This window comes from Patagioenas fasciata, chromosome 3, assembly GCF_037038585.1.
Source record: "Patagioenas fasciata isolate bPatFas1 chromosome 3, bPatFas1.hap1, whole genome shotgun sequence".
NCBI lineage: Eukaryota > Metazoa > Chordata > Aves > Columbiformes > Columbidae > Patagioenas > Patagioenas fasciata.
In genome coordinates, this window is record NC_092522.1 from 64,959,485 (window position 1) to 64,983,014 (window position 23,530).

At 44.4% G+C, this 23,530-nt stretch overlaps 1 protein-coding gene across 3 annotated transcripts; it reads right to left on the minus strand.

Moving 5' to 3' along the window:
- Positions 1-1,500: 1,500 nt before the first annotated feature.
- TNFAIP3 (TNF alpha induced protein 3) lies at positions 1,501-17,511 on the minus strand. Of its 3 annotated transcripts, none has more exons than XM_071806497.1 (10): positions 17,022-17,511; positions 14,392-14,671; positions 13,475-13,787; positions 9,132-9,322; positions 8,758-8,905; positions 8,381-8,551; positions 7,495-7,675; positions 5,191-6,101; positions 3,779-4,011; positions 1,501-3,132 (listed from the first exon to the last, which is right to left on the minus strand). In XM_071806497.1, the coding sequence occupies exons 3-10, from the start codon at positions 13,785-13,787 to the stop codon at positions 2,851-2,853; spliced, it is 2,430 nt and encodes an 809-aa protein (XP_071662598.1). In that variant the 5' UTR covers positions 14,392-14,671; positions 17,022-17,511; the 3' UTR covers positions 1,501-2,850. The 3 variants fall into 3 exon arrangements, with proteins under 3 accessions (XP_071662598.1, XP_071662597.1, XP_065690529.2); XM_071806496.1 differs by lacking the exon at positions 17,022-17,511 and adding an exon at positions 15,153-15,422; XM_065834457.2 differs by lacking the exon at positions 14,392-14,671 and having other exon boundaries at positions 17,022-17,510.
- Positions 17,512-23,530: the final 6,019 nt, after the last annotated feature.

A 23,530-nucleotide genomic window follows, 5' to 3' on the forward strand; every position in this document is an offset into this window, starting at 1 on the left:
AGCAAGTGAGAGGTGATGGCTGTGAGGCTGGATGCCATGAGCTGCCTCCATGCCCAGCTGCAGACAGCCCTCCTAGTCTTTCCCTGCTCTTTCAGCACGGAGGTGTCTGCCTGGGGCAGAAGTTTGATGAATCAAGGGGGCATGTGAGTTGCATGGGTTGTAAATAAAGGGGAAGAAGGGTATGGATAAACAGAGTCAGATCTTGAAAAAGAGGAATATGTTGTAGAGATGGGGTTGCTAGATCCAGAAGGCTCTGCTCAGGAGGGAGTAGGGCTGACTTCTAGGTAGTATGCTCTAAAAGGAGGCATACATGAGTCCAGATAGAGCGGGGCTAAATTGTAAGGAGACCAGTGCATGTCAGGAAGGCAGACATGCATCCAGGAACATGGGCTAGAGAGCTAAGCAAATTACAAGGACCAGCTAACCTATTGCAAAAGTACTCAGGAACTCAGCATCTACATGGTTTCAACTGGGACAGCACTGAAGCATGTGCTGAGGTGTGCTCAAGAACAGTCAGACGGGATTAAAGAGCTAATCAGGATAGAGAGCAGCTGAGCTGGAGAGGCCAGCCTCTCAGGAAAGGGTCCTCTTTCCTGACTGCACAGGAATGTTTGCAGCCCTGACTTGTTTTTTTCTTTCAGGTCACAGATGACACCTAAACGTCATGGTAGTGCGCAGTATTGCTTGTCCAGGCAGAGGTCTGAAACATCAGTGCTGGTACAGGCATAGTCAGGCCATACTGAGGGAACCTTACAGTGAAGAAGTCCCCTTGTAATAGGGCTGGGTCAGGCTGAACTTGGGATGAGAAGAAAACACCGATTTCAAGTATGTCTTGAAGTAGCAGTTGGCAACTCGCTTTTGAGGAGTTATCAAACAACCCAGATGCCAAGACCAAGTGGCGAGGGGCTTCCCTGCTGGCCCAGGTGATGGGAGCCAACAGGGCTGCCCTGTGCCTTCGGGGCAGAGGTGGGGATCACGTGCTGCCATCACCACCTCCCAAGGTGGCACTCGAGCAACATCAGTTGGGGATCCCTGGCATAACTGACGGATGAATGGAGAAAGCAAAGTTAGTCTGGCTTAGCTTCCCTTGCAGCCTGGTCCTGCACCATCCTTATCCTCTCGCACCTGTACTTCCGGGGACTGAAGATACTCTGCACCCACAGGAGCCAACTCCTTATGCACACACTGCACAGGTCCCCCAATGATACCAAGAGCTCTTTTGGAGAGAATGTGAGAGCATGCAGAGACTCACAGCAAGTTTTCACCTCTTCAAAGCACATCATCTGGACAAGGGAGCACTTGATAACATACTAAATGGTGGTCCTGAACAGAAATGCTTTCCTCAGGCAATGCTCCATGCTAAACTGTACTCTCTCTCATCAATATAAAATAACAAATTCAATTCTTCAATAATTTATTTCTTTATACTGGAGAATGTTTTTCAATTATACATTTAAGTTTGTAACTTTCAACACAAGAGTAAATATAAGTGGGAAAAAAAAAAAAAAAGAGTCCTAGCTGTGCAAATTTCAAGTTGCATTGTTTCAAATAATATAAATATTTTAATAAAACATATGTTCACATTAAGGTTCACAAAATATATAAAATTAACAGAAATAAGTCATGAGTTATTTAATTTTTTTCTTTTAAAAACTGTTTTTTAATAACTAGAAAATTATTCTAAACTTGAGAAGCAACTTAGAAGAGGTATCACCTCCAGAACCATAGCAGCAAAACAGATGCTAAAAACTTTAAAGGTGTGAAAGGAGAAGAGAGAATCAGGAACAACGGTAAGGCGTCATCAAAGAAAGTATTGCAGATTGGGAAGTGGATGCATGAACTCCAGGAGTAAAATTTCTGCCCTAAAGCACTCCGTTACCAAGCTCCAAGCTGTTTGCATGACAACAGAATTGCATTAAAGGTAACAGAAAAAAGTGTGACAGAAATGGGTAGGGAGGTTGCAAACAGCAACACACATGTTCCCAACAGTTACAATTAAAGAGAAGAGAGTTGCTCTGGTTTCAGAATTGAAGCTGAAGACAAAGGGCTTTGGGGTTTCTTTTGTCTGTTGGAGGCAATTCCTTCCATACGAGTGGGGAACATCAGGATTCAGTTTTCCCATCATATGCATATGCTCATGAAAGTTGCTTCTGTAATCACCTGTCTTTCCAGCTGTCTTGGGATTTGGGAAAGGATCTAAATGCTGGTTAGGTTAAGCACGTTAAAGGAGCAGACCACTGCTGGTCTTCTTTCTGGCTGCAGTTTGCTGAGGGCTCCGCAAACACAGAACCACTCGCTGTTAACACCCTGAATGCCTGTGAGAGCTCCTGCCTTGACAAGTTCTGTAAGAACACCAGCAAGGCAACCCAAAGTAAGTTTATTCAGACATCAACTCCAAGTTGCATCAGCCTGTCCTGGGGAATCCCTCTCAGAAAAGACTTGCCTATGACTGATATACGCAAACACAAAGAGCTCCTGCACCTCCAACAGTAGCCGTGGCTCCTCGCCTGGCAGCAGGGGAGGTATTGAGAAAGAGGCAGAACTGAGAAGTTCTTTGGATTCAAATGCTTCACACTTCCTCCTGGGAAGTCCAAGAATTAAATACGGCATTGTAGGAGCTTAGTCATGAATGACAGCTCTGTGCAGAAGGCAACCTGTCCTTCTCAACAGTCCTTGTATGCAGTGTTTAGAGGAAGTAGACACTTATTCCCGTTCTTGGGAACAAATACGAGCAGACAGCTTATATTTCCCCCCACCCTCCCCCTCCCAGGACTGTTAAGTGTTTCGGAAATAGCACCGTTTCAGCGAAGGAAGTAGCTGGTATCGATTTCTTCTTTACCAACTCCTCCACTAGCCATAGATCTGTTTGAACTGGTAGCATTCATTGCAGTAGCCATTGCACTTGGCATTGCCATAGTGATCACAAGCAGGGGCTCGGCAGCGTTGTTTCGGAGGTTCCTCTGCAGCGGGGTCCCTGGCACTCCCCAAAGGCAGAAGCTGACTGAGGCGCCGGCACTCCTGGCACAAGTCGTCGCTTCTGCAGCCCAGGTTGTTTCTACATGAAGCCACAGCACATTGTCTCTTCTGGCTACTCAGCGCCGCTCGTTGCAAATCTCTGTGCTGTCCTGTTCTCTTGAAAAACATTAAAACACATTGTCAGTTGCCATCCTGGCAGCACAAGCGACTTTTCATTTACTTTCAACTCTGCTCATGGTTTGTATCAGTAACCACTGGGGGCTGTTGCAAACACGTGCCTCTTCTGAAAATGCAATATCAAGAGCCAAGTTGGGCTTTACCAAAGAAAATCACAAATTCTGTCATTTCTTAGAAAAAAATGTTTTTAATCTTTGGTAACTCTCGATTCTAAAAGGGTCAAAAAACAAACCAAAGAAAGAAAAAAATCAGGGACAAAGAAAATCTGTAATGGTCTCAATGAAAAAGGTGACATGAAGTAGACTCAACGCCTTGATGCAGTTGCACAGATCTAAGGGTAAGAACGAAAATCTTTCCCTGTTAAGCAAACAAACCAACTGTTGGTCCAATTGCATCCACTGAAATTGCTGGCAAAATCCCAGCTGAGGTAAAACTGAACACCTAAATTGAGAACAACTTTTAGGAATGCTGCTCAGTTGCAGCAGGAAAAAATCATGAGATACTCTAAGCTTGTCTTAGGATGCAGTCATCTGAGCATTTAGTAGTAGACATCCCAAGTTATTAATACAGGAGGAAAAAATGCAGTGCTAAACAAGAGGAAGATTTTTGAGAAGTTCACACTTACTTCTGGCTGTCTCACTAGCTGTTCTTCCGTTCTCCTGGCTTCCTGAAATCGCTGGTTCTGGGCTTTAATGAAGCAGTTCTGGCAGTACCCTTCGAGCATCGTGCTGCCCAGGGTGTCGCAGTCGTGCCGCTGGCAGGACATGGTGTTACGGAAAGTGGCGGCGGAGGTCCCCAGCTGACCTGCTGCCGAGGACTTCCTCTGAGATCTCCTCTGGTGGCGTAGCAAAGCACTGTCTATAAAGCAAAGTAAGGACAGGAGGAGTTTGAATGTGCTCAATAGATCTGATGACCCGAAGCAACTATGAAAAGCTCCCCAGGTTAAAAAGAGAAAATTTTTTTTTTAAAAAAAGAAATCTGCTAGCCCCAAACATGAGCTTTGGACAATCCTGAGACCCCTCAGTTGATGCACTTTCCTCCATGCTACATAAATAAGGGAGTTAAATACAACCTGATTTTCATATCAGAAGTTGTTGAAACAGCTGATTTAGGCAAAACTTGCCCTCGGTGGGAAAACTAGATCTCACTAAAGTCAAGAGGAATTTCACCTTTGGCTTCAGCATGTCATCTGTGATCTACCACAACACTTCCCTCTCGGCCTTCCCCATATCAGGCACATTGGGTAATGCAAGTACAGCAGCACAGCGCATAATAGGAAAAAGTGCTTTACACTTCTTAGTCTCATGAAGCAATTTTATGTATTCCACAGTCAGAAGGAAAAAAAAAAATCATTGTGAACAACAGTGGAAAATAAGCTATTGTAAGCTGGCAAAGAAGTTCCCTGATTTGAACATGTGTGAAAAGTGCAGCATTGGCACACTTGTCAGCAAGGAAACAGAGCAAAGCAATAATTCTCTCTTATATGTGCCTTTCACCTTCTGTATCCAAGGGCTCTTTGCCTGTGTTACAGAGCAGTAGCATGAAAGACGAAGATTTCATGCTGTGATTTATTCACAAGCTATTACCTTTTGGAGGCCTGCCTTTAAACACATGCATGTGATACTACCAAGAAAGATTTCAAGGTAGATTACAACAATAGACTCTTAAGTTACTCCAAAATACAAGCACATTATCTACAGTCAGTTTCTACTTGCTTTGCTTATCAAGGTGACTTCAGTAGTTACTCCAGGGTGTTATACCTGTTACATCCAGAACGGATACAGATCTTCACACTCATGTGAAGCTTTTAAAAAGCCTTACCAACATAACTGGCTTTCACAGATTTCTCACTCTATTACCGCATGTGCCTTTACAGGATAATGGTCAAAAGAAGCACCTTATCCACAGCACTGCTTCTGCTCCACACCACTTCCATCACACCCATCTCTTTTAGCACCCAGTGTGTACAGAGCTTCAGAGCTCCAGCAGGCAAATCTGAGGCCACAGTGTGCCAAAGCTCACCCTATCTCTGCTTACCGTTGTTTTCCCTGTACTCAAAGAAACACAGTGTGCAGAAGCCCTCATTCTGCGGTGTCCCGAAGAACCTGCAGCCGGGTTTCCTGCAGAGGTTACCTCCCCTCTTCTCCTCGGGAGGCAGAGCCCGTGGTGGGGGCTCCTCCTCGCGGCTGTTGGGAGTCTGATGGCAGGAGTGCTGGAGGAGGCTCTGCGAGATCTGGGACGGGTCAGACGTGGATCTCTGGTGGCACGTGGGCAGGAAAGCAGGGCTGCCATTTGAGGAATGCTCTGTAGACCTTTTGAAGCAATTGCTGCATATGCCATTGAAGGTCCTGTTTGCCTTCTGATGACACACCTTGCACGTGGCATAGTCTAAATGTCTCTGGTCATCCAAGTTGTTGCAAGAAGCAAGCTGTCTGGAGTTGTAGCAGCGTTCGCAAAGCCCATTGTGTTGCACATTCAATGTAAAGGGGCAGTCTGGTGTCTTGCACTTCATGGCTGTGGTCTCGCTGTACAGGAAAAGGCTCGGAGCAGTTGGAGGTGCGGAGCGAGGCCCCGTTATGGGCCCTTCAGGTGTCCATACCCCAGGTTCACAAACATCCCCATGGGGGGAACCTGACCCAGCTGCCTTCAGTTTCTCAGGTGCTGCTTTGGAGGTCTGCTTTCTTCCTTTGCTTCCCTGGGACCTCCGCTCAAAGCACTCATGGCAGTAGGGCTGGGTGTTCACAGACATGTAGAAAGGGCAATTTGGCGTTTCACATTTCACCTGTAAGAGGGAAAGCTGGGGAAAAGACAGTTCCTGTCTGTTCCTGGGACAGGTCTCTCTTCTAGCAGGTTCAGCATTCTCCTGCCACTTCTTGTACTCATGCTGTACCAGCTGAAAGTAATCTTCCACAAGGTTTATTTCTTTGGGTAGGTTGCCTTCATCTAACCTGAGAGCCAAAAACAGAAGATTGCATCAGTGGTTGGAAAGGGCAGGTGGTGGGGTGGAGGCAAATACAAGCTGTGTGGGGAGGAAATGCAGATCTAATGCACATCCATATTACTCAACTAAAAGATACAGGATGTTAAACTGTTGCTGTAAATGGAAACAATTTAAAAAGCAGGTGTTCAGTGATGTCAAAAGGAGACTTTCATGTATAAAGAAATGATATGACACAATACTAAACAGAGTATTCTTAAAAGGATTTTCTAGATGAGGCTTTGGTGTCTGAGAGCTATTTCCAGGAAGAATATGGATACTCTCTCAGAAGTGAAAAGCAAAATTATCCCAATCCTGAATTCCTCTGAAGAACAGTGCTCAGCTGAGCCAAGGTTAGAGTGGAAGACCCCCTCTCTTCACCAGCCCCCACACAAGCCTTTCCTACAGTAGGCTCTGCATTTCATGATACAGTTTATCACAAAATCTGCTCCTGGTTTTGCCTTATTGGGTCTGTATCTACCAGCAGAATTCTTCAAAACAAACGACATAGTTTCAGTGTATGTAATGCCAGCATCCATCATACCATCCATCCCTACCCTGCCCACAAGGAAAAGTACATACCAGAGCTTCACCATGCCACAGCTGGGAGGATGAGGAGCTAGCACTACTGGTAATACTCACGAACACATCCGTGCAATGGGACTATGGAAGTTGGATTGCTACTCTTTACGTATGTCTATATCCTTTTGGTGTGGTAATGGAAGCAAAGACAGAGCTTCAGGGAGTTGCTCCCCTCCCACACCTGTGAAGGGGCTGGGCAGATGCCGCTGCCAGTGTCCCCTAAATGTGAGGGGCTGATGAGTGCCACCAGCTTCCCCCTACACGTAACTGACACCCAGCTGTCAGGGGGACAAGCTCAGATGCTGGTTCCTCTACTGGCTATAGCTTCCTGCCCACGGCCACACCACCACAGCCTGTGGTGTCAAGGCATCTGTGCTAAGAACATCCCATCAGCTACTCTTCCTAGGGCAGCCAAAACTACACCACCTGCCCTTCATGCAATGTGCCCTTAAACGAAGTGCAGAAGTTTGGTCTAACTAGTTCCAGAGTTTCACTACTCTTCAGCCACCCTCCTGCATAATCCAAAAATCAGTGAACCTAATCCACTGGGCTTACTTGTCTAAATTATTAGTTTCAGTCTGCTGACATTTTTGCCTTTTGAGACTGGCTCAAGCTCATATCACTTCAAAGCATGTCAGCAATAATGCCATTTATTTCATGCTGCAGAAGGTAAATGTGTGCTGCTGTAGAAGAAAGGAATGACTGAAGAAACACACTGGGCGGTCCAGCTTCTCCCACCACCGTAAACAAGATAACTTTGAGGAAACAGGAATGACACTCACTTTGCAGCGTTAATTAAATGAGTTGTACCATGATCCCAGCCTTGTACTGGAATTTCTATCACTATCAAGTAGTCTTTTAGCAGCTGCTCTTTCTCTCTCTCCTCTGCATCTGTCAGAAAGTGTACTCTCAAGTCCTCAAATCTGCCTTGTTCACTGGTGACCAGAGGGACAGCCCGGATTTCTGTGGGGAAACAAGATAGGTTAGCATACATATATATATATATATAAAACTAGGCAAAAGTACCATAAGACGCAACACACAGACACCTCACCACTGCTGCTGAATTTCAGAGAGAGAGGAGAATGGCTGGCCAGAGCAACTGGTTTCTGAACAGTGCCACTGGGGAAGGACGCACACATGTCTGCACCAAAACCTTTTAATGTCCCCATAGCAACTTTCAGTGTGGGTAGCATTGTAGATATTAGTTCATTGTACCTTTCCACAGGATGATGCCCTAACCTGAGAACCTAGAGAACTGCTATCCAGCCGGAGGAGATGCATTAAAAATGGCAAAGCATGTATCTCATTATCCCAGTCAAGCAACGGTATGCTGTTATAAGACCATGTCCTTCCAAGCTTCTTCTCTTATGATGGGGCATGGAAGGGAGGCCAGAACACAATGAAGCAGAGGCCACCTTTTGACTGATTCCAGTCTGCAAACAGGTGAGTTGTACTTTACTTTCAATCAGCACTTTGAAGACAACCTTCAGTTTTTATTCAGATTTACAATCAAAACTGTTCCTGTTCACATTTTAAGCATGCATTCTAAAGGAATCTTTTAAGTTTTGAAATGCAAATCTAAACCAGATTATATTTTAAATGCTTTATCAGCATGATGTTATTGAAGAAGCTACATAAATACCAAACAAGGTACTTGAAAAATACCTGGCCCACTGTCCTTCAGAGTCACCAGTGGTGTAAAATGCATGTTGTCGTAACCAAGCACTATTGGGTATCTGTAGCATTCTTCAGCTGGCCAAAGGAGAGGCAAGTAAATACCACCAACATTCAGAGGAGCAAAACTGGAGCCTGACTCTAAACTTCTCACTACTTTATCTGCATAAGGAAGAAAAGACAAATAAACAGAAATAAGTATGTGCTACAAGCAAGAGAAAACACATTCCGGGCATTTCAGAACAATTGCTGAAAACACCCAGTTCTGAAACATATCTACCTGAAAACAACTACGAGCAAACTAAGATTACTAATACGGCACAGAGTGACACGGTCTGTAATATGAGACAACTGGCTGGGCAACTCACCTGCAAGGACAATGACTGGCCTTCTGAGGATGTTAGCAAGGATGAAGATGTGGATTTCTTCCAGTGCATTATATGGAAGCCTGTTTCGAGCTCCAGATGTTTCTGGGGAGGTCATTTCAATGAGGTATTCCCACTCCTCCTCCCAATTCTGAGGAAAGAAACACGCATCAGCAACAGTTCAAAGACACGGAGGTCAGGAACCAACCACAGCGCAGCAGTGCTCCAAACAAGCACACCTTCACATTTCCTCCAGAAGACGACTATTTCTGCTCTTCACTAACAGCGGAATCCGTGAAGCCAAAAAGCAAATGGAATCAGCAAGCCAACGCTGATGAGCACTCAGAAAACAGCACCATTCCCTCAGGCCACCTTACCCGGGTGTCATAGCAGAGTCCTGTTTCTACAAACTCCTGGGATTTAATAGCCTCCCGCTGCCAGCGGAGCTTGAAGTTCCGTGTGTCAGTCTCCCTGAGTGCGCTAAACAATGTTTTTCTTAAGACGAGGTCAATATCTTCAATACCCCACATGTACTGTGATGCAGCATGCATGAGGCAATTTCCATCACCTGCAAAAAAACCCAAAGAGCACATTATTTTTAAATGTCTGCTTAAATAAAACCCCATAAGTGTGTGGGATGTAGAATTACACTGTACCTATCCATATTCCTCGTGCACTTCTCTCTAAGCCTCGGACAGAACAGTTTTAACAAGAAGACCACAGCAATGAGCTCCCTGTTAAGGGACAGAAATTAAGCAAGTCCCCTCTCTACTGGTTTTCTCTCCTTCATCTGTTGGTGTTGTCATTCAGCAATGGTGGGAAGCCTGCCCTGTATCTATCTTACTTAACTTTGCCTGATATCATGTTCTGGGGTCAACTGCAAATGTCAAACACGGCTGAAATAGCTTTTAAACACAACAAAGTCAACTTAAAATGACAAAAGAATGTGTAAATCTCCCTTAAATATCCCTCATCAGTGTATATACAGATATAAACCTGATGGCACAGAGCAGGGACTATGGAAGCCACTAAGAAAATACTATAATAAGACCAAGCCTCACATCCCCCTGCATTGAAAGGCATTTGGCTGTGCTTGATGGAGGATTTGTAATTAAGAGACAGAAAGGGAAGAGTATGTGATTTATGTAAAGTAATTGTAGGAACACCTCCCGCCTTCCTCTCAGAACTGATAGTATACTGTGCTGTTAAAAGTTTTATTTAGAGAGTTGTTTTTCTAAAATGCAAAGTTAAAGTTAAATAAATGAAAACCATAATGATTTAATTTTTATTCAGACAGACTCCTTGCATTGAAAAAGTCCTCTTTACCCTACAGGTAGGAAGAAAAGCAACATTCTGCAATTTCAGAAGGGAGGAAACTGAGAATAGGAGGAGTTAACTAACTTAATTAAAAGGTGTCACAAAGTATGCCTATGTCTGAGTTTCAAATTCTGTCTCCAGCCATCTTCAAAATGGGATGCCTCCCTTAAAAGGGAGACAGCAAGAATCATTACTGTCATACCCTCAGATTCAAAAGTAGGTTCAGTATTTACAACAGTGGTAAACAGATTCACTGAATGCTAAGAAACCACAGCAATTTCCTTGGAATTGAGGGCATCAACTGTGGTAAAGCTACTAGATTTTTCTCATGTGGGAAAAACATCAGCCAAAGAACACCCACAAAAGACTTAAACCCAGTTTGCCACATGCCTTATGATTTCAAGTACACATTTGTTGAACACTTTTACTACCTCTGCTATGAAACTGCAGAGAAAAACTTACAACAAACCCCAGAACCTGAAAAAAAGATTTCCTTTGAAATCTACTTAACATTTTCTAAATCGTTATGGACTCCATGTGTATCAGGTTCCTGTGACTGTCTTCTGGTCTCTGAACGCTGTCTTGCAAAGCTTACTTCAAGTCTGCAGGCTGGTTACTTTGAGGGAACAACATATAAGACAGAAAAACTGACTGGGTTTCCTTCTGAGCAAGACAGATGACATACTAATCCCGTCAAAATTTTCCCTTTGCAAAATCTAGAGCAAAGATATGATTTTTTTTCCTCTCTGTCTCTCAGAGAGCTCACTTTCAGTTCTTTATTGAGAAGCGCTGCCCAAAATTCCTTACACAGCAGCTGGAATTCCCCCGTGCTGTTTGACTAGCAATTGAGCAACAGTTGTACTTTTTGTTCTGCGGTGCACAAGGCTGAGCAGCAAAGCCTCCCTCGGACTTTCCCGGGGGGTGTGGCTGGGCGGGCTGGAATGAATGCCGATTCATTATACAAGTGAAATCTCTGCAGCCAATAGATGTTGGAATGTTATTTGATTTTTTTTTTAAACAGTTTCGATTTTTATACCTCCTACTGCTTTCCCTCTGTCCTCCATTCGCATGACTGCAAATAAATGTGTGGTGATTCAAAAGGGCTTTTTTAAATTTTTTTTTTTTTTTTTAAAAGAAGAGGCAAAACACCACTCCACAAACTCATGCACATATCAGGCAAAATATACACGGAAAGATCCTACAGGAAATACATACTTTCTCTGTTCTCAACTATTAAAACTTTCATTAGAAAAAAACCCCAGAATTTTCTCAAGAAAACCCACTGTTGACTGAAAGAACCAGTATATTCCCCTCACTTCTATGAGCTAACCAGCTAAATGCTTTTTAAAGTATTCTCCATTCCACACGGGAGAAAACAAAACAAAACACAACATGTTATTTTCTGGGATAATACAGGGTTTCTCCAGGCTTCTGTCTCTTCTTTCAGGGATCCTCTCCTTCAGCCCAGCTTACCTTCTCTCTCCTGCAAAAGTTCCTTGCTGTGACTACTTTGCATAAGCCACAGGTTCCCAAAGCCACTCCTACTACTCATGCACTTAATGACCTTAGAGCACTGAACTGAAGCAGAGTTCATTGGTTGCGTGGGGTACAGGAAGGGGGGACCAAAAACCGAACCCTTGCTTTGCCTTCCCTCAACCTGCCCTAAAATTTCAGCATCCTATATACTGGTACCCCTGCTCACAAATGGGATCCAAGTCCCAAGTCCACAGATTGTTCCCATTTGTAACACGGGCTTACAGTCATGGGACAAGGCAAGAAGTCACAGTTACTGAACACAGTGTTGTCAGCAACAAGGACCTGTCCAGGCAGTGTTAACCCCTGCAGGACACGTATTAACAGAGGAGATACGGGATTCTAAAACCATTGCTCTTTGCCCTGGGCAAAAATTATGCACATTGTCCATTTTCCTAGCGAACGTGTTAGTGTACCTCCTGGAGTGAAGTCTTGAGGATGCAACACTGGGAGTGATGTTATCTTCCTAATACCCACAAAGAGCTGCCTGCCATAACTGCAACTCCAGTTCTGCTGGAAGTTCAAGGTTACGCGATCTCCATGAACAGCCTAATTACAGTAATGGGAATTTTATGAATGTGCAAAAGCCCGCCAAAAGGTCAGTGCCTCTATGACAGAGACACGCATTAGGATCAGGCTCTTCTAGGTCACAGCTGTGACATCTACACGGCGGTGCAATCAGACTGAGAAATATGGTAGAACTTGAGAAGGGAAGAACATGGACGAGGAAGATAAGAGAAATGTGTTTATAAACAGATACGAAAAGAAGCATCCACAGAACATAATCGAAGGACTTCAGTGAGACTGCAGGTCCACCACACCCAGTGTTTCTATAACCAGTGTCATCTGCTTCTTGAGCATATAATATGTATTTTCCGTGTTCTTGGAGTCCTCACTGTTGCAGTTGACTTTCCTGGTTTGGGGCAATCTGTGCTGTAGGGAATCCTGAGTCCAACTTTACAGCTGCATGACCATAAGTCATAGACATTACCAAATCTTTCCTCCACTGAATATGAAATGCCCAGCAACTCTTAAAGTCATGTGCAAAAATTTCCTGCTCAAGACTGTGGACACATGCACCCTATTCAGGAAATATTTGCACAACTAATGTACCTTTTAATTTACAGCACTTGATGCAATAGACATGAAATAACCCAAAAGCCAAAACTTTGTGTTGCACAAAGATGGCTGTCAGTCACGCACACAGGACTTACTGGTGAGCCTGAGGAAATGCAAGAGCCAGGAAACCCCAGCAGGTAGCTGGGGATGAAGGAGCCGGCCAGGTGCAGGGTGCTGACTCTGGGGCCAGCGAGGTCTGGTTCCCAGAGACTCCACGTCCAGGATGCTCCTGGCAGCATTGCTGTTAAAGCTGGACCAGCGAGTGGACCTTGCCTGCCAGCTACAACAGCAGGGCTTATGGCAGGATATTAACTTCTGCTATATATACACAGGAACACATCCCTGTCACTCAAAGCATCTGAAGTCTCCCTTGTCTGCTATTAAGGGTCATTTGGCACTTCTGACAAGGCAGCTGACACACAGTCCAATTCACAGAAAGGTGATGGGTTGCAGGTCAAGGTTCCTGCCTGGTGTTTTACTTTGATGTGCCACAGATTACTGATACTATGAAAACATCTGTTTATTTTTCAGGCCATTCATAATATTATTATATGGGCAGGGAACTGCTACAGCCTCACAACAGTACATCACGTGGAAATAATTTTAGTTTACAAAACTAAGATTAAAAGGAACCACTTTTTTAAAGCCATGCACTTCTGTTTCAGTTACATGAACGCAAATGCTATTAATAAAGGTGCTACATTTGCATTACCCATTTTAACGTGAATGCAGAGACCTGCTCACAACTTACCATTAGTCTTCAAAGGGACAAGCCTCCGAACTTCCATGCACCAGTTGAGCTTCCTCTGGCGCTCCAGCGAAGTCTGGGTGGCCTGGTCAGTCAAGGCCTTCTGAAGTGTCTCCCGAAACTGAGGACAGAACTGGCCCATTCTGAACATTTCTATGGTGTATCTGTGCATAGTCCTGAAGTGGTGAATTATTCCACTGGGGGGTTTGACCAGATCTTCAGGTGTCCTCTCTCTAATTTTCATGGCTTTCAGCATATTGCTCTGATACAAAGCTTGAGGAAGGATGTGTTGGCCAGCCATATTTCTAGAAGACATCTGAAATGGAAAAGGATCCTTTTATTGGCATGTTAGTGTCCTTGCATCACAGTGCTGTTACTTTTGTGGAGATTGAGAAGGCACTTTCAGGGGTGGGATTCTGGCTGCAGGTTTTCCTAAAATGAGCGCAGAGTGGATGCAGTCCACTGATACTTATATAGATGATGGTTTTTAAAGCTCATATCCATCAGCCTCTCTGTATTACTCAGATATAGACATTGACCATCTTATTCCAATCATTTACTGCTATCACTTACTGAGATGTTAAAGCAAATTTATTAAGAATTAAGGAAATTGCATCATCTTCCAAAAAAAAAAAAAATAAAAAAGCATTTGAGTCAAAGTAAGGATAAAGAAAGCAAGATCAAGCGAAGGCAAAATTATCCTGGGAACCCGACTAATTGATAATTGCACAGTGTAATCCCATATGAACTTGCTGAACTTTCAGCCCATTTCAAGCTCTTGTTTTGATGACATGCCAAAAAAAGCAGATAATGACCATTTCAGATTTCCACAGCCTATACATTCTGAGAAGTGATGCTTGGTACAGTACAAAAAGAGCCCCAAGAATTACATGCCATGCTAGTATCTGTCTCATACTTACAGTGGCTGAAGGTGGAATTTGTAGCAGAGCCAGTACTCAAGGACAGACTTATGTTACTCTTCTTGAGGCTCCTTATATTTATTGAGTGGTAGAGCTACTGCACAGAGGTGCTTGTGCTGCGTGTGGGGGTGCAAACTGCAGTGCTGCTATTACTCAGCGGTAAGTCAACGTAGCTGAAAAAGCATTTCCACTTGGCTCAAAAACCCCAATATTTTTCCACAGTGGGACATGTAATGTTTCTGCCCTACATCCCTTTCTTCAGTACCTCTGGCCTCATGGGCTACAGCAGGGAGAAAAAAAAAACAAACCATAATCTCAAACTGTGTACACTCTCTGAAATACTTATTCAGAGCACACTAACTTTGTGGCTAGCCAGAGCCAAACATAGGGACCACATCCCTCAAAACTCCTGTGCACTGCAGTAACACCAGCAACCTATTATTACATGGAGATATTCATTATGCTGCCCATGTACATTACTGCTGTTGAAAGCCAAAGCAAAATTTCTGTTAAAACAAAGACAGACATGTATGCCTAACATGTTTAGAATATAGCTGGTCACGTTAGGAGAGCCCACCATTGCGATTATGAATCTATAGGCAAATATCAAGCCACAGGTATATACTAAGGTCTCAATGTATACCATGCCAAGTACAAGGAGACAAGAAGCAACTGAAATCTGATGGATGCAGCTATCACGAAGTTTTCTCAGGGAGATGGGAGTCTGCAGGGCCAGAGAGACTACATCCTGACAGACTGACCAGGAAGGGACTCCCAGGTCTCTGAAGGCAGAAGATTCCTCTTGCTCAGAAGGGTTCAAGCACAACCTTCCCCCTCTGGGGACCAGCTGCTCTCTTCTCTTCGCCCAGACACTTCCATTGGTGACATCCAATCCCAGCAGGGCTGGTAAGGACACTGCCAGGGTGAGAGGGGACCTCAAACTCCTGCTGCCAAGAGCTGCCCTCTGTAATCTCTTTGAGAACCAGCTGATGGAGAGATTCATAGGACATCCTGTCAAGCCCTAAATAGAGGCAAGTGAAACACGAGATGCTGCAAAGTCCTTTCTGCTCAGTCAGGGCAGTGTCATCCACCCAATGTTTCCTCTGCTCCTGTAGGAGCACTAGGTACAGGGCTCAGAGTTGGCACATCTTGCAACATGCAGAAAAGCTTTCCCTTAGCCACTGAAGATGGTCTGTTCTTATTAATCCTCCACCAAGATGGCAATAACATATTCTCTCATCCACTCCCCCCATCAATATAGTTTTACATGTGCTATTTCTGTAATCCTATATTTAAACATATGTATGATTTAAGAAATGAAATATAAACAATCCCTTATTAATCTGTTTAATAATCACAGCTATACTTTGATCTGAGATGACCGAAATACTTAATTCCTTACTTATGTAAGTAAAGCCATTGAGTCAGTGGGATATTTTTACATGAATAAAGACTAATCACATGATTAAGCACTATCGGCATGGACCCTTGAAATGGTTATTTCCAGCTTTAAGTAATAAAAAGTACTGAGTTTACAGAAGCATTCAGTGTTATATTCTACAGGCGTATTTTCCCCTCCACACATGGAAATTACTGTCTATGCTATTTATGGTAATCAAATGTCAATCAAGGCAAAATCTGAGCAACCTTTATTTTGAAAAACAATGTGTGAAACAAACAGAACTCAGTAGTTGTCTAAGCTAGAGACCCAAAGAACAGAAAGCTCAGCTACAATTGTATTAGTCTATACTGTACTGTGCTTTACTGTATGCTATACTAATTTACCTTTGGACATGCAATGACTACAAATTCTCAGAAGCGAACAGCTGTAAACAATGATTAAATAGCTGAGGCAGCATTCTTTCTGAACATGTAATACTGAAGATGCTGGGCTCAGGAAAGCTGAATATTGTTCTGAGATATGCCAGTGGCTTCATAAAGTTATTTCAATTTTCTGTCCTCTATCTGAAAAATAGCAATAACAAACTCCTTTCCATAAAGTGTGAAGACAATGCTAAAATAAACATGCTTAATACACCTTCTGCGCCCCTGGATTCCTGTGCCTGGGTTGCTGAGTGCTTGGTACAGAACTAAGCACATTATCGCTCTACCAAGGAAGAAGATGAGGATTGAAGGTGTTACATATACCACAGCACTTGTTTACACGGCTTAATTCCCTAACTTAACTGGTCTCCTGGAAGCAAGCGTAAGTAAGGTGGAAACGACAGCCGCTATTGCCACCTGCCAGCTCCACAGGAGAAGAGCTCAAAACAAACTTCTTTTCCAGCCGCGGCAGCCGCTAAAAGCAAGCCCAACCACCCTCCACCGGCCGGTTTCCCCGCCCGACGTGCTGGGGAGAGCCCGCTGTGCCCCGGCCAGCGCCCGGCAACAGAGGGCACAGCTTCACCGCTCGGCCAGCGACGTCCAACGCGAACCGGGAACCGACGCGCAGCTCCCCTCCGGAGCACTAACTGCTCGGGTGCCGGGCGGAAAATGAGCAAACACCGCGGCCAAACCCGCCCGGTGCCCCGAGGAGCCCTCCTGCACGCAGCATGGAGGAAATGAAGCCGGTTTGAGGGTCCGCTGCTCCGCCGTGCCCTGCCCGCCCCCGATCTCGCAGCGGCGCTCACCTCTCCGCCGGCGAGCTCCTCCTCCGTTCGATCCTGCCGGTAGCTCCTGCTCAGCAGCGGGGCTGGGGCGGTGGGACGCAGCCGAGCTCGGTACTCATCGATCCCCGCCGAGCCGGGACTCCCTTCTCTTCTCCGCCGCCCCCTCCCCGCCGGAGCTGCTGCCGCTGCAGTCGCCGCTGCGGAATGACGGGTTGAGCCGAGCCTCTTGTTTTTCGTTTTTTGTTGGTTTTTTTTTTTTTTCCTTTTCTGTTTCAGCGCCCGGGAGAAAAAAAAAAAAAGGAAAAACACACAACAAAAAAAACCCCACCGGGGATTTCCACCGGCAGTGCCGGGGACTTTCCGACATGTGACAACCGCCGCCGCTCCTCCCGACCGCCGCCGTCAGAGGGAGCTGCCGCGCTCACGGCCCCGCAGCTGTTTCCTCCCCCCCGGCTCCGGGCAGCCCTGGCGGGACTCAGCAGCGGCCTGTTCTCCTTTCTTGCTCCGTTTTCCCCCGCTCCCCGGGAGGGTGTCCATCCCGTCCCGCAGGCCTCGCTCCCCAGCCGTGCCGGCCCGGTGCTCGGCGGGACGCCAGCCCGCAGCCCGAGCTGCTGGTGCTGGAGCAGCTCAGTGCCCCCGTGCAGGGCATCGCCCCGGCGGCGCCGCCGCCGCGATGGGAAAGGTCCCTCGGGCACATGGGAACGGGCAGCTGTAGCCGGTTGTGCCCTGCCCTGCCGTGCCCAGGTCTCGGGCAGCAGCCTGGCTGCAACCTCGGAGCAGCAGCGGCAACAGTAGGAGGCTCAGACTTCCCCAGGAGCCGTGCCCTTGTCCCCATGGGCAAGCGTGACAAGGGCCCTGCGGGACTTAACCATGTGCGCAGAGAAGTCCCATGGTGTAGGTTCCTGCTCCCCCCCCGCCCCCCCCCCCGCTTTTGGGAGCTGACATCCCAACGGGATGAAAAAGGAGCCTGTCCTGTTCGAAGCTGTTGCTTTTCTAGACTGTTTTTGAACCCAATCAAGTTTGGTGTGTGTGCTTGTTGTTTTTGTTTGTTTGTTTGGCTTTGTATTCTAAGTAACCACAAGTTACTCCACGTCTTCAATTACAGGATAAATTGATATGTAATCCCAGAACTCCTATGCTGGTATTTTAGGCAGGAGATGTTAATGTGCTTTAATCCAGCCCTGCTCAAGTTAAAGCCATTGTAGGCAAGACACAGAACTTTGGACTGAAATTATCAAGGCAGGAACACGTTAGTGCCTGTGTTTGTAAACTCTTGGCTACGCCTAGCAGTTTGTATGAATCATAACAGTTAATGATTGTAATCAATTAATTCATGCCTTTAAACCATGTCCTAAAATCTGTGTAATGGCAAAACTCACTGGATAAAACACAATACGTAAGGCCTGTAAATATGACATAGGTGGGATTTATGCTGGAAAGAGCGCAGTTTCTTGCACACCAGGCTTGCAAACCTGAAGGCACCCAGAAGTGAAATACAGCACGATGAAGTTTCTTGTAGTCCCAAGAGAGGACTCACAGATGCTGAGCTCCTGCCTGCCTGAGCAGCCACTGCTCCCCCCTGACTCACTGAGAAGCCAGATTTGCTCCACACCTTGAAATCAAATCTTGACTCCTGCGGAGAACCAGTGGAGTTTGAAAGAGTTCAGCCTTGAGCTCTCTCACCTCACCTGTGTGGCTCCGTGCAGCCTGCCGTCCTTCCTCTGTTCACAAAGGAGTCAGGGATGGGGCTGGAAGAAGAATAATCCCTGCCTTTCTTTTTTTTTCCCTTTTCCAGAGATTTCATTTAAATATTTTTGTGAGTGTTTTTTCTTTTTTTTCCGCCCTAGCCTCTCTGCTGCCTTGGAGAGTAGTAGTTGGGTAGGAAGGCTCCACATTTAAGGACTGATGTCCTGAGGGATGACTGAGGTCCAAGGGGCTGGATGCCTGCGGGAACTGGGCCTGAGCAATTACTTGCATAACTAGAGCAGCGTCTGTGGTGTGCTTTTATACAGCGTATGTTTCCTTCAGCATCTTGCCATTCCCCACTCCTGGACAGTTTTCCCTGTCCCCTTGTGTGGGCTGAGGTACTGGGTTACTGAAGCGATCTGATTAGAAAACAGATATTTACCCAAGCCATTTCTCTCATGTGATATGAAGCTCAGCCACTCCGTGGGTTTTACGGAGAGTGTTTGAATGATGGAGAGTTTTACTGTGGAGTAGGAATGAGGAAGATAGGAAACAGGGACTTACACCCTGATTTCTATATGGAACTGCAGCAAAAAGATTAACAAGTGGCCCTAGCCCCTTCTGGTTTTTGCTGATAGGAAGAAGGAAAGGAAAATACTTGTGAGTAAAGAGACTGATAGTTCTGCAGGTATTAGCTGTGAGCCTATGAGGGAAACACTGAGTCCCAGGAAAACCTGAAAAGGCAACAGCTTATTTTTGTTTTTTCTAAATGGTTAGCACATCTGAATAGTCATAATTACTATTTACACCTTGATAAACTGAAAGTTGATTGCACGTGGCTAAGGTTGATGTTTATCACACAGGTCTGTGAGGATGGCAGGAATTTATTTGATCTGAGATTGCACAGCACAAAATAAAGTTCTGTCTTGCCAACTGTATCTCCTAGGAATACATTAAAAGCATCAACATCAATGATTATAGAATGCATGAATACACACTCCTCTTTTCTGATTTAGTCCTGTTTCTTTTAATTATACCCCATAGTTTATCTCACAATTCATGATATAATGTTTCTATTTTACAATATAAACATATATACATATATATAAGGGAAAGGAAAATTTTCTTCTTTGAAGTGTAGACACACACATACACCCCCCCCTATCTGTATACACACACATTTTTATGTACATATACATATCTATGTCTCTTGAGGGAAGGGGGGAGTTCTCCTTGCATTGAGGACAGGATAAGAAATACTTTAAATTTCAGCTACCTGGATTCTGGTTAGGCATAAGAGTAAAAAACCCCAGCCTTTAAAAGTGATCCAGTTTGTGTAACCCTAGAGCAGGCTACCTAGGGAGGCTGTGGAGGGTATTTAAGTAATCAGCTTCATGCACATCAATCAATAATGATTCTTTATTGTACTGGAGAAGAAGAAGAAATCTCTTAAGGCCACATTCAGTTTAGTATCTCCAAATTATTTTAATTACTTAACTTCTTTTTACTGTTCAGGAAGGAGGAGCTCATGCTTACTAAATTAAACAAAGACCTCAGAGTGTTCAGACCACCATCACCGAATGTTTCAGAGGTTGCATTAGGTAAGGCTAATTTTCGACACAGTACTCATACTATTCTGTCATAGGACAAAGACAATGATAATATTTATGGATAGTAACCTTCAGACTTTACTAGCTCAATCATTTGCCAGGTCTTTTAATATCAGATAATTCTCTAAAAGGTGTGATTCATCTAGAAGGGAGGAAAAGGATCATAACAGGGAAATCCCTTCTATTGCAATAGCAGTTCTTGAGGTCACGCTTGAGTTCAGCACTTCTGTCTTCCAGGAGCCCTTTTGTTGCTTCTTTTCTTAGTCGAGAAGTGATGAGAAGAGCTCATCGGTGCAGAGGAGAAAGAGAGAGGAAAATCCCTTAAAACCCTATCAGACAGAAAACTGGTACTTACTATTGAATCAAGGAGTGATAGTAAAAAGCAAAAAAATACCCAAACTCATCTCTGCCACTTGTAAAGCAAGAGCTGAACTGATTTTGTGAATTTTCCATTATACTTATCTGAATACAGCAGGAGAAGCTATGGATTCCCAGGGAGACTTTTACCAGAGTATTCTGGCAAGGGACTGTACTGGGAGTAGAGGTTCTTATTTATGCCACTGGGCCAAGCATCCCCAAGCTTTTCTTCTGCTTTTCATATATTTTTTTCCTTTTTTTCTTCTTAATATCTGTGATAGAAATGTCAGAAGTAAAGGTCTGGAAATGCAGTAGCTTACAAAGAAGTTGAAAGGGCCTTAGCCCCTTTTGTTGAGCCGTAGGTTAAACTTCATGGATGATATTCTCCTATTAGGACTGACGAAACATCGCAATAAATGACCTATGGAGGCAAACACTGGACATTTTTAAGAACAGACTGTATTAGCTGGAAGAGGGTAAAGGATGATCTCAACTATACGTACCTCCTGGTGTGGGGGTAACAGGCAGACTGAAACCTTAGAGTGCCTCTCCAGCACTGTTTTATCAGAGTCTTTGAAATGTGTGAAAAGGTTGCAGTGGTAATGACAATATCTTTCTAACTTGATTTTTGTCTGTCATACATTCTTCTGATACTTCTACATACTGGATTAAGCCTCAGGGCCCCAAAGAACTGCAGAGACATATAGCTCTGCATAGCTACATTTGAGATAGCAGCACAGCCCAGCATTACTGACCCTTTGCAATGCACAATATAGAAAAATCCAATAAGCTCCCAGCAAGAAATAGAGAATAGACCAGTATTATTTTTGCCTAGGAGAGCAAAGTGCTTTCAGTGGATTTTGCAGCAGGCTCAGACAGGGCTTGCAGCTAAACGGAAGAAAATAAGAACAGCAGTAGTAAGCCAAATTAAAGGCTTCTTGAGCTCAGTGCCCTGTTTCTTATGGTGGTCAAGAAGATTCCTAGGAAAGAGTGTAGAAATGTGACAGGTTGGTCCTGATACTTTTCCAGCCCACAATTTGCCACAGTTTTCCTGTGGGATTTAGGGCTGTGGCTAAGCATTTTGGTACCTCAGTTTCTAAGTTGTAGGGTAAGTGTAAGGGTGTTTCTTGTTTCACACTTTTCTCTGTCTTGCTTGTTTAATTTTTGACTGCAAACTCTTCATGATAGAGTATTCTCCTCTTTTTTTTTTTTTTTTCTTTTTGGTTGTACCTTAACACCTAAACACCTGGTTATTTACCATGCATATTTACAGTGTGGTCTCTGATTCAAGAAAGTTGCCATCCAAGTGCAGCAGACTTCACTTAACTGTGAACTGCAACTGTCATAATGGTCTTTTATTTGCGTTGAGGGTTGTAAACACAAAGCACTGTGTAGATAACGCTGCAGAAGGATGGGCTCTGCATAGGGGTGGTCTTCTCTTTCCAAAACTGTAGTAGTCAGCATGTCTTAATGCACAGAGCAAATGGCTGGGTTTAAGTAGTGGTTGTCCACTCATTTGAGCCTTTACCTCGATCACAGAATGGTTGGGGTTGGAAGGGACCTCTGAAGATCATCTAGTCCAACCCACCTGCTAAAGCAGGTTCACAAGAGCAGATCACACAGGAATGTGTCCAGGTGGGTTCTGAATGTCTCCAGAGAAGGAGACTCCACAGCCTTCCTGGGCAGCCTGTTCCAGTACTCTGGCACCTTCAAAGTAAAGAAGCTTTTCCTCACCTTATGCTGGGACAACTGCCTAAATGTACTGTGCACACCACTGCAGCAGACCCTAAAGCGGAGGCTGGATTTCAGAGCTGTTTGCTACAGCCAGCACTTCAGCATCTGTGAGTCAGCAAGTGGTTAAAGAATAAATAGCTAAAGGCAATGCCTCATCTGAAGTCCGGTGGGAATTACTATTGTTTTCCTTTCTTCTATATTCCTGTCTGATGAGATTACATCAGCATCTGTTCTAACTTTAGGTATGAAGTAAGCATTTCACACAGAGCTGTACTCTCTGGGAGCAGATGGGAAGGGTCAGGGAATGGAGGTAGTGAATGTCTGCTCATGTAATTAAAGCAGTTACTCTTCTCTATTCCCTGAACAATTTTGACATATAGTGCAGCTGAACTTTCTTAGATAGAAGAGCCTGCAGTTCAGCAGACTTGCCAGTCTTTCAGTTTTTTAGCATCCTGTGCTAAAGAGCTAAGAGCTCCTTTCCCAGTGAACTCTAGTCTCACTGGAAGTTATTTTCTCCTAAAATATATGCACTTTATGTAGTCTGAATAGGAAAAAAATCAGTGCAACCTGTTCTCATTTCTTTTTGATGTTTCCTATAACATATTTTCTTATGTATGTTTCCATTTATTAAACCAACCTTACACTCTTTAAAATCGGTAAAACTGTTTTAAATTGTGGTTAATTTCCAAGTGCTTGCTGAATACATGAATGAATGATTCTGTATCACTCCTTACTGAAATGGGAGAACTGCTGACACTTTTCCCTCAAGATGGAAATATCTCTTCTCCTCAGCAGCGCTCAGCAACGGAATTATGTGGGGATTACTAAGTGAATAAAAAGTCACCATGCGAAGGTAATCTTTAGTTGTGAATCATAAAGCATGAAGCTTGTCAGTCTTTTTCCTATGTAATTTTTGTCATTTCCCCCAGTTTATCAAAATGTGGAGAAATAGACAAGAAATATAAATATCTACAGTACACAGTGAATGCTTCTGACCCGTATTTTGTGTTCATAATTGTCTAGTCTGACCTCCTCAATAATGCAGGCCATTGAGCTTCATCTGTAGTTTCTGTGTCAGCCCCATAACTATGGCTAGATGCACAGCATCTCTTTCAGGAAGAGGTTATTTTTTGTCAAAGAGAA